The 10787-nt window shown below is 43.1% G+C and overlaps 1 protein-coding gene across 1 annotated transcript; it reads right to left on the bottom strand.

Moving 5' to 3' along the window:
- Positions 1-7224: 7224 nt before the first annotated feature.
- On the bottom strand, positions 7225-9962 carry CLDN14 (claudin 14). Its single transcript, XM_009932661.2, has 2 exons — positions 9920-9962; positions 7225-8612 (listed from the first exon to the last, which is right to left on the bottom strand). The coding sequence occupies exon 2, from the start codon at positions 8493-8495 to the stop codon at positions 7785-7787; it is 711 nt and encodes a 236-aa protein (XP_009930963.1). The 5' UTR covers positions 8496-8612; positions 9920-9962; the 3' UTR covers positions 7225-7784.
- Between the last annotated feature and the right edge of the window lie 825 nt (positions 9963-10787).

Raw genomic sequence — 10787 nt, 5'->3', positions numbered from 1 at the left:
AAAGCTGGTAAAATACCCACATACAAATAAATGAATATATAAATATATATATAAAAGAACTTTAAATAAAACCACAAAAAAGCTTTGGAGAGTTTTTTGAATGTTTGTGTGTTCTCTTTTTTACTTAAGTATTCAATGTGGAAAGAATACTGAAAAATGATGGGTTATTGACAGTTGAAACAAGAATAAAGAGCAGATGAAAATAACAGAGTGATATGTTAGGTAATTAAAAACCAGAACAACTGGGCATAGAAAGCAAAAATTAACAGTTTTGGTATTTTCTGTTTGGCTCTGGCCAAAATTCTCTCAGCCGTAAAGTAGCAGAATTAGGCCTTAAATGCTTACCAGATCACCAGGCTGGCTGAGCAACAACATCACAGTTAAAATGTACAAACAGACAGACAGCACTGTTCTTGTCTCCTTAAAAAATGCTATACGAGACAGCTCTAATGAAATAACTTGTAGAAGGGGCATACAAGTGAGAGCTAGCTGTAGCAGATAAATCTATTACCTTGTGTAGTGATCAGATAATGTTTTATTCAAAGACAACAGTAGGGAACCATAGAGCACTTGTAGGTGGCCTCTCTAAACACTTTTACCGTCTGATAGTCTTCAGGCACCAATAATTGTGTGTCTTTGCAGGAGTGTTGGTATGTTTTCAGCCCAGTTAAACTAAAATCTCAGCCTGAAGCCCACGTCTTGCTTTTTCACTGCCTCTCTTGGGTGGTTTCAGTTTTCTTTGCTATAAGTAGAGTCATGTGCACTGGCCTCAGCAAGTTTAAAACTAGAAGTGGAGTAAACTCAAAATTAGAAAGAACAATCAATGCAACCTTAGGCTGCCTCTTGTGATCAGGTGTGGATCTTATTCCCAAGATATACATTGGGTTTTGGAGCAAACAATTGAGGACTCGTGGCAGTGAGTCCACTCCACCTTCCAATCGTTACCCTGACATCTTTATCCCTTCATCTAACCTAAGCTTTAGCCAGGAGGTGGGCAGGTGGCCAGGCACATATATCCCAGCCATAAAGGGGGCACCATGCTCTAGGGAGCCCCCCTGGGGGTGTCTCCCCTCACTTTGCTCATACCTGCATTTTTCTTCCTCTGGTATTTAGTTTCAGGTCTAGAAGCAAAGGCCCAAGGGCTTCTGTCTGCAGCCAGGCTCTTCTGTACTCACAGGTGATTTCTTTGCTTCAGCTCACGTCTCTGCTGTGGGAAATGGGAGCTACACACGTACTGCTTTCACAGGCTGGCGATCTTCGGTGTTTAACGGCTATTTCCCTTCTGCTGGCTTGCTGCCAGCCCTCTCTTCCCCTGTCTCCTAATTTATTAGCTTTTGTTAACATTAATGTTAAATATTGTGCAAGAAACCATAACCCTATGATCCCCAGCTCATTACCGGCTTCCTTTAGAGGTTGCTTCTGCCACGTTATCATCAGCCAACCATCGAATGAACAGGGTTTTTTTCACTAGAATGTAGCTGTCAGAAGACACTTGCTTCCAGCCGGTTTTTACTGAGTTTTCAATGAGACAAATGCTACTCAGTACCTTCATCAGCTACAAAATCCACCTTCTTTTCAAAGTACTGAAAACACCAGCAACTCTTTCCATAAGCAGTTGAGTTCTAACTCTGTTTTTCAAGGCTTATTAATACTTCTTGATTTTTCCTCTCCTGCGTTTTCCATATAACAAGTGCTTAGCCCTTTAAAATGTGAACAAATAAAACAAATAGGCAGCTCACTGCAAAGTGGAAGTGTGGGATTACGCTGTCAGGTTGCCCTTTTCTCACACTGTGGGCCTGAGAGCAATTAAATGAAGCTGACATGCATTAGCAAGACAGCCTAATTGAACCTGAATTGCGAGGGAAGTGGCGATAGCCCAAGCCAGCATGGATTCAAGAGCACCCCCATTAGGGAACATTGATCAATACCAGTGATATGACATTTTAAAAATAAAATTGATTGTCCTTGACTGGAGTGGAAGGGAGGACTCACTCATAAATGCCACTGGTTACAGCTGCTCTGTTCAATACGAAACACTTTGTGAAACTGCCATTGCAAGTCTTCCCTTGTCGTCTCTCTTACAGGGCCAAATCTCCCATGACTTTGAGTCTCTTTGCTCTAGAGGCCTTTTAGTTAAAAGCTCTATAATAGACTTGGAAGTATTGACAATAATAATAAGCTTAGGGGTGAAATTCTGACCTCACTAAAGTCAATGGAGCCAGAATACCACCGTTTTGTATATCCACACACATATATGAAGTATATACATATGCTCTTAACAGATCAGATCTGCACATTGATTCCCTCTCTTTATTCACTCTACTTTCTGACAGTTTGCTTACCAAAGATGTTTTAGATGTGAGCTAATGAAATGAATGGATTTTCCTCATGCTTTAAAGTGTAAAATAAAATTAACAACCTTTTCCCCCAGAAAGCCTTCCTCAAAGGAAAAAAGAAGGAGGTCAGTATATCTTGCCTTTCTCCTCTGCGAAACCTTTTAAGCCCATTCAGATGAGTGAATTTATGGAAAACTGTCTTACAAATTGGCAGGTTTCTCACTGAGAAACAGGGGACACCGCATCTAGATCTGCTGCCTGGGAGGGAGGGAGGGAGAGGAGGGGAAAGAGGGGTAACATGACTTCAGCTCATTTATGCTTGGCCAGAATGAAGCCTCACTAGGTTCAGACATGCCTTCTGATGCCATGGGAAGAAGAACAGGAAAGGAACCAAGTCAGCCTGGGAATCAGCATAACCAGGTGCCCATTTAGTGGCAAGAAAAAGAAACGTAGGTAGTCAGAACAACTGGACTAAGCAGTATTAATTTATTAAGAAAACAAGTTTTAAAAGAATGTATCTTTCTTTTATGTTGCACAGCAAAGCAAGGCATGCAAGGAAGAGGTAGTAACTTTTAATAGATCAGCTAGGGAGAAAAAAAAAGGATAAGCTTTCAGCTCTTCTTTAAGCTGCACCTGGACCTCATGAAACACCTTTCCCTTGCTTATCTTTCTTACATACACAACCATCTTGTGGGATACATGCCAAAGTAAACTGTAAATTAGCAGTAGATATTTACATGTGAACACAGAATTTTCATTAATCTTAGTACACTGATTTGAAAAACCAGCTCATCTTAGGAATGGTTTGATAACTTTTGTCTTAGATCAGCAGAGCTTCTAATTAATGAATTTAGTTCATATCCTCATCTTATTAGTTAACTCAGACACATTCCTCAAAGAAATTGGTCAAGTTTTTCTATAGTTTATCAGTTTCCTCACTCCAGTGAGGAATGCACTAGGCATTGTGGAAAAACCATAACAAAAATACCAAACAATTCATGACCCAGAGAGCTTCTATATGCCAGTGGCTCTGCCTGGTTGTGTGACAGTGAAAAGCACGGTGCATCTCAGGCGCTGGTTTTCGGGGCAGCTGCTGACCGACCGACCCACTGCTGCCAAAAGGGGAGTTCCTTGCTCGCTCAGTCCAGTCCTTACTCCTCCTTTCCCACCGCTCCTGCCTTCCCAGGCATTCCTTTTGTGGCTCTCCTCACACCTTCCCGCTAGCAAGGTTAGCTAACTTCAGTGTCAGAAAATGATCCAGTTCTTTGATGTACTTGTTTTCTGCCTTTTCAGGGAGTTAAACCGGTCCACAGAGAGGACCAGAGTGCAAAGTGCTGGCTGGGAGCCAGGGCAGCGATGGTGGGGCGGGAAATGGGGTCTCACCATTTCAGCAGCAGTGAATTGCTGCATCAACTCATGAATCATGGTAGAAGCGCAGCGTAAGTCATGGTTGAAACCTGTGGTTGAGGTCTGCAGGGACATGAGCACTCTTGCTGTATCCTGCATGTAATGTACCAAATTTAGATCTAGCTGATGACTTCTAGCCTGAGCAGCATTAAAACTCACTGATGGATTATGTGTTCCTCCAACACCACAGTGTTTTGACTTCTGCTGTGCAGAATAGCAGGCAGGAACATAATAGTTTCTTCAGGGCCTAAAACCAATGTATTCCTGCACTTCAAGCCAGAAGGTAGATCACTTTTTCTACCCACCTGCATTGCACCTGAGGAGGGCCTTGGTCTACCTCCAACCTAGCCTTCACATCATCAGATCAGTCTCTTCTCACATCCTGTTGGTTAGGTCCCTTTCCTGCAGATGAAGTTGGTGGGATACTGTTATGCAAGGGAGCTCATTGTTTTAATCCCATAGGCTCAGCAGTAACAGAAAGGCACATTTTCTTCCTTTGGTCCATTACCACTTTCTAGCAGCAGGATTAGAGGTAACTAAAGTGTTTTCTTCTCTTCATTTCTTTTGATTTGTATTTGGTTGTTTGTGATGCCCTGAGTCAGAGTTACACATTTGGCATATTCTGTGAGATAATATCAAGGCCTGCCACATTTTAGATGGAAAAATCCAAGGTGACTAGAGAATGGCTATTCCACCAGCCCTGCAGGAAGATGCCAAGGTGGGAAGCAGCATTCTTGGACTCGTCCCATCCCTGCATGATGGTCCTGATTAGAAAGAGCTCCTTGCAGCCTCAGAAGCTGCCAGCCACTCTGAGCCCAGCCTCCATCCCTGCGTCAGATGCCTCCACCTCTACCTGATCCTGCAACAGAGTCCCCACTCTCTCCCTGATGTTGCAGAACCAACTACAATATCCTCTTGCTGCCAAATCCCGTCCTCCACCTATGCCTCTTTGCCAAGTCTCCCACCCCTGTTCCTCTGTGAATGTTGCACTAAAGTTGATTAAAATGTGGTGTAACCACAATTACACATGTGAACAATGCCCACACTGCTAAAAAGAATTTCTGCCCCTCCTGGATTCCCTCCTTGCCTCCCCTCATCCCTTGGTGCTGCTCATGAGAGCCCCCTGCAGGAGGGCAGGATGGCATTTTAGGTCTAGTGAGATGCAGACAAAAAGCAGGCTGTACTTCTCTAAAAAAATAAATAATAAAAAATTCTACCTCCTCGGGACTCTGCAAAATCCCAGTGGATGCACACGGGCAGAATCAGGCACGTGACAGCACTAGTCCATTGCCCTGCGCCCCTGCTGCTGAGTTACAGCTGCCCAAAGAGCATGTTCCCATAAACAGCACCTCGGAGGTCCAGGACACCCATATCCCCTTTCCTTGACGCTCTGTCACTTATTGATGCCACTGATGACCAAGGGAATACTCATCAAAGGAGGAGCGGAGGCGATTCAGTCCTTGGCTAGGGTCTCAGAGCGTTAATGCCTCACTGCACGAGGTGCGCACTGCTGCCAGGGCAGGCTCCATGCAAGCGGAGAGCGAGGCCTGGCCACCCGTCTGCGTGGCAGCAGGGGTGGAGCTCAGGGTGTCATCATGTACATCGACCTGGGGCAGTTGCAACCAGACCTCTAGCGCTGCTAGAATGGATATGACCTTTGTTTCAAATGGCAGCTTTAAAACAAAAAAAGAAGCAGAAATTTATGTCAGTTTTAGCACAGAGTGAGATCCTCTGGTTCACAGCCCCCTGTGAAAGAAACCATTTCCCTCTCTTTATTGACATCAGAACACTTCCAGGTATTTTTGCCAGGACTTTATAAATCGCTCTTACTACTGTCACGTATCCTACTTGGCTGGGAATTTGTGCAGTAAGAATAGCACTACACAGAAGTATTCCCAAACATCTTGGCAAGCGAATGAATTTATCAGTAGATAGCAAACATACTACCTAATGAGACACAAGCCCGTTTCCTGCACTTCGACTTGTGTTCCAGTATTCATGGCTGTCCAAAGCCCTTGTTCAAAGTTGATACTGTAATCACTTGGCTACATTTATTGTAATGTAAATACAGAGAAAATCTTATGTAATTGACCACCTTCATTGGGCTACCTTTCATCTTAAAAAGGCATCCCAGAAAATCCAGCATGTACTATGCACAGCTTGACTCCATCTTCTCTAAGAACCCATTGTCCAAGCAGTTTCTGTCTATTCCTTGCATCCCAGACTCTGTTATTAAGGTGTATGCAGCATCAAGGAAGTTTCTATAAAGTTTTTTTTTTTTCAAACATCATAAATACTAGCTACATTTAATAAAACATGGGTTTATAATCAGTAGTTACAAATCAATCACCAAAGCCTGGTCCTGGATCCTTTTCTTTATTGGTGGTCTCAGAAAATTGCTTAGAAGTGCCATCTTGCTTTTTAAAAGTGATGATGATATCTTGCATCAATGCTGAAAAACTCTGTCACAATTCAAATCAACATGAAAAAAATGCCCAGACGATGAGCCACGGAAAGGCAGGTTCAGAGTGGAACCAGGGGAGAAGTTGAAGGGATCTCAGCTCTGGAGGTGCTACCAGGTGATAACGTCATTGCAAACAGTCTTTTTTGCCAAATTAAGTATACCAAGTGTAGTTGCCCCACATTTCTTGGAAGTATTTTTTTAAACCCTATTAAATGTCGGTGTGTTGGTCCATATGTTGCTCTGGAGAGTCCTGTAACTTTCTGGGGTTAACAGGAATCAAGTGCTTTTATTTTCTGTGATGGTTTTATGCCATAATATATGTTGCACTGGACTTCACTGTAACACGAAATGGAGAGGGCTGGGATTCTTTGTTCATTAGTTTGTTTTTCAATTGTTTGAACACACTGTGGAATGATTGCATTTTGCAAAGATTTTAGAAGTAAATGTCTTGATTTTATAAACCTCCAACAGGCAATGGTCACAGTCCCTGAGTGTAACCTCTTCTGGCACGGAGGCTGCCTTCTGCACCGAAACCTGGCAGAATGGAAGTTCCCCAAATGCCGCTGGAGTAGATGGAAACATTCTTGCTAACCCTAATGCACCTTCAGTCAGGACCCCAGGCAAAATACACCAGGACTAAGCCTAAGAAATAAGAACATTTCATTACATGGTATTTGGGGACAGGATTCTAGAAATAGGTTTTCTGATCTTATAATGCACACGTTGTACAGAACGATAAATCTGCTAAACAGCTAAATCCCCATCCTGTGACAAATTCTGATACTTAATTTTTTCTTTTTATTTTTTTAAAAAAAAGTTTAACTTCAAAAGTCTAGTTTTCTTCTATTACTGACATTTCCAAAAACCCAGTTCTGATGCACGGAGGTGGTTTTTTTCCATTATGATGCATTGTCCTGTTTCAAAAAAGTGCTAGACATTTATTTTGATAAGATCAAAACATTGTAGTATGATTTCAAATATTGGCTGTAACATATTGTCAAATACATCTGTCATAATGCTATTGAAATTCATATTTCAAAGGACTCTAAAAAAACAAACAAAAAGTTAAGTCAAAGCAAAACGAATACCTTGTCATAACGAAACATTCATGCATTATGGAAATGAGAAAGTCAGCAGGCAATCACTGCTGGGAATCGCTGTGTCTCACCATGAAGTTCTCCGTTTTAGGCAAAACAGCGTCTTTTGTTGGAATGCTGTTCAAACAAGAAGTTGCGGCCAGTTCCACTTTGGTGCTTGTCGCAGGGCAGAAACTACAAACCAAACCACTACTTTTAGGAAAACTGCCCTTGAACTGCCTGAGTGCAGAACTCTGAAAGTAGGCAGGTATGTGCCGTCTCTGGAACATCACAGCCTCCTTTGTACTTATTTTCCGGGTTTTGCAGCAAGCAGTTTTGTGTTCGCATTCTTTCTTTCTCCGGAAAGGAAGGAAAAGAAGAAAGGAACAATGGTAAACTTTGTATTGTAACCCTTATAAACTGAAAGTCATCTTAGCTTTGTTTTATGCCATGCACAGAAATTATAAAGCAGCTGTGTCCCGCAGGCAAATCTTAGGGAACTCACACGTAGTCATTTAATCTGTAGCCGCTATGGGAAGCAGATGTCAGGGAAGAAGCATGGTTTCCCTTGTAGACAGTTGGTGGTCTATAGGAGGGAGCAGTCCTTCTTACGCTGCTGGGCGGCGCCTGGTAAGGTGTCTCGCTCCCGCCACACTGACTTGACGTGCACAGCAGCGCACCGCCGAGGATCGTCAAAGACGCGGAGATGAAGCCGAGGTAAAGAGCTTGACCTATCTCGTACTTCATCCCGCTGGGAAGCAAGGGGTTGTAGAAATCTGTAACAACGTCGTTCGTGGTCCAAGAAACAGGTACCAGGCACACGAGACCAGCCAGGATGAAAACGATCCCCCCGGAGACGGCGATGGAGGCTTTGGCAGAAGTCCCCTTGGCACACCGCGTGCACTTCATACCGACGACAGCAATCACACATGCCAGTGCGGAAAGGACGCAGGAAATTACCATCATGGCACGGGCAGCTTGGAGGTCACGGGGCAGTGCCAGCTGGGAGCGGTGGACTTGGCACTGGTAGATGCCGGTGCTGTGCCAGACGCACTCCATCCAAAGCCCTTTCATATAGGCCACAGCTGTTATAATATTGGTGCCTACATGTGCTGTTCGCCACCAGTGCGGCAGAATAGTAGCAATTAATGTCCCAATTAGGCCAAGCAGACTTAAAGAGAAGCCAAGTAACTGAACAGCCGAGCTTGCCATGTTAATGTTTGTCCTGCCTACTTCCCTTAATAAAGCACCTCCGCTTGAATTCCTTCGGAAAACATGGGCTTTTCTTGGAAGATATGCAGCTGTTTTACTTTGACACCTTCTGCTCTCCTAATAAAAGGTAATTGAGGAAAAAAGGAGTTACTTATTACCCAAATGCATTACCTCTCCAGCCAGTAAGGTGCATTCCAAGTACAGTTAGTGCAATAATTAGCATAGTTATCGCTGTTAATCGTACTTTTGTGGAAGTAATGGGAAAGTAAGCTTCCCTCTTCACTTATATAAACAGTCCTCTGTTACCCACTGGGAAGAAAACTCAAGACAATTTATGAAATGGAAAAAATATTTCAAATGCAAATATTCCTCTTCCCAGCACACTCTTCAAAAAAACAAACATGATTTTCTTTCTGAAGCAGAGAATTAGCTACTGTTAACACTTGGAATGAATGAGATTTATAAAGTAGGGAACTGCAGGTTGCTTTACGTGATGAAAACATTCCCAGAAGGTCATGGCAGGACTAGGAAAACAATAAGGGTGTATTTGCTCATTGTAGGGAGCAAAGAGAGTGATTTAAAACCTGTGGAAGAGGATAACAAGTATTGGATTAAAGTTGCTTTCCTGACTTGCCAGTATTTCTTGAGGTTGCATTTTAATAAAGCAGCTCAAAGGGGAATAATTTTCATTAGCCTCTGTGGAGTTTCAGCTTGTGATTTTAGGTTATGGGCAAAATGACAGCATGTGAAACCAGATGTATATCATGGAGCTTCTGAGGAGCAACACCTTCACAGTTTGGTCATGTATAAATTCTAACTGAAAAACAAGGAATAGTAACTCTTCCTTCTGTATAAATTGCAGGTTAAGTGGTCTTTTCCAATGGCTGCCTTGCAAGGTCTGTTATACATCATACATTACGTGTGTGGGCAGAAACCTGATATATTAATATATATAATAACAGTTGCATCAAAATCCAACTTGCAATTCAGAAACAGAAACAAATTTAGGCTCCAGTTCTGCAAAGACCCGTGCATCTGTTGAATGCGTGTTCGTAGAAGAAAGCGTAAGTGTTTGCAGGACTGGACCTTAGCAGGCAAAGGGAGGAAAACCATCTGGCCAAAGTAATGAAGACCATTAGAACAACAAAATAATATGGAGGGAGAAAAGTAAAAGCTGATTTACATTCCCCTAATCTTGCTAATGAGGCAGGAGTGCTTGAGGTGTGCATCAGTGCTGATGTTTGTCTCCAGACCATGTTGCAGCATGCACCCATCTCTGCATAACAACAAGATAGGGCATCTCTTCCCAAAACAACCCGGAGTCTGCCTTGGATGTTGTGTCAAAAGAAAGGAAAACTTTAAAAAGCAGAGGGATTATATAGGCTGGGCAGGACAGCAGCTCAGGCTGAGAGTCTTGTACTTACACATGTTCCTGTTTTTTGGAGTGTGTCTGCTGTGTGCAGACATAGGATGGGCAGGAATGCAATGTTGGACAGGATCTGCAGAGAAGTACCCAGCCCTCTGACTGGAAGGGAAGAGAAAAACCAAAGACCAGGTTTCCTTTACTGTGGCTAATTTTAGGAAGGCATTTTCCTACTGTTAGGGCTTTCTGGCCTTTCAGATGCTCTTTACATAATGCTTAAATGAAAAGAACTTGGTTTACGTGGTTGTTGAAGTAATTTGCCTAGTTTGCAAATAGTGAGACAAATGCAGAAGGTTTTGTATCAGAAATTATTGTTCCAGGTAGGTGCCACGGGATCTCTTTACATTCTGCCAGGGAAGGCCAAGCTGCAGATCTGTCTGTTTGTGCCAGCTATCACAGAGTGTTGTGATATGACAGGGCACAGGTTAGGGCCAAGCATAGCACAGAGGAGCACAGCAAAAGTAAGCAAATGGGTATCTCCAGCAGTACCAGAGATATTTTATTTCTGTTCTCACCATGTGCTTGGATAAGAGCTCTAGAAGTCCTCACTGTATGTTTGCCTTCCAGATTATTTGAGTTTGGCTCATATATTAAGCATAAGGAAAATTAAGGTGTATTTTCCCTTGTTATATTTCCTATGAGGCATACGATTGTTGTATCTAAGGATACCACACACCTTATAGAAATTATCCTGGTACTACTGCTCCAGGAGCAGGAAGATCTAGACCTGGCTTTGGGGCAGAGCAGGAGGACGAGGGACCTACTCAGATGGCACAGGAAATCTGCGACTGAACTGGAAATGGAGCTTGGGTCTCCAGTGTCCCAGGCCCAGGCCCTAACTCCAGCAGCACCTTCCACATCCCTGGTCT

The sequence above is a fragment of the Opisthocomus hoazin genome, chromosome 1, assembly GCF_030867145.1.
Source record: "Opisthocomus hoazin isolate bOpiHoa1 chromosome 1, bOpiHoa1.hap1, whole genome shotgun sequence".
NCBI classification, from domain to species: Eukaryota; Metazoa; Chordata; class Aves; order Opisthocomiformes; family Opisthocomidae; genus Opisthocomus; species Opisthocomus hoazin.
The sequence above is the reverse complement of the archived record's forward strand: the minus strand, read 5'-3'. Positions and strand labels throughout refer to the sequence as shown.

Bases quoted from the DNA above. Each gene is read 5' to 3' on its own strand.
- CLDN14 (XM_009932661.2), bottom strand. From the start codon at position 8,495: ATGGCAAGCTCGGCTGTTCAGTTACTTGGCTTCTCTTTAAGTCTGCTT.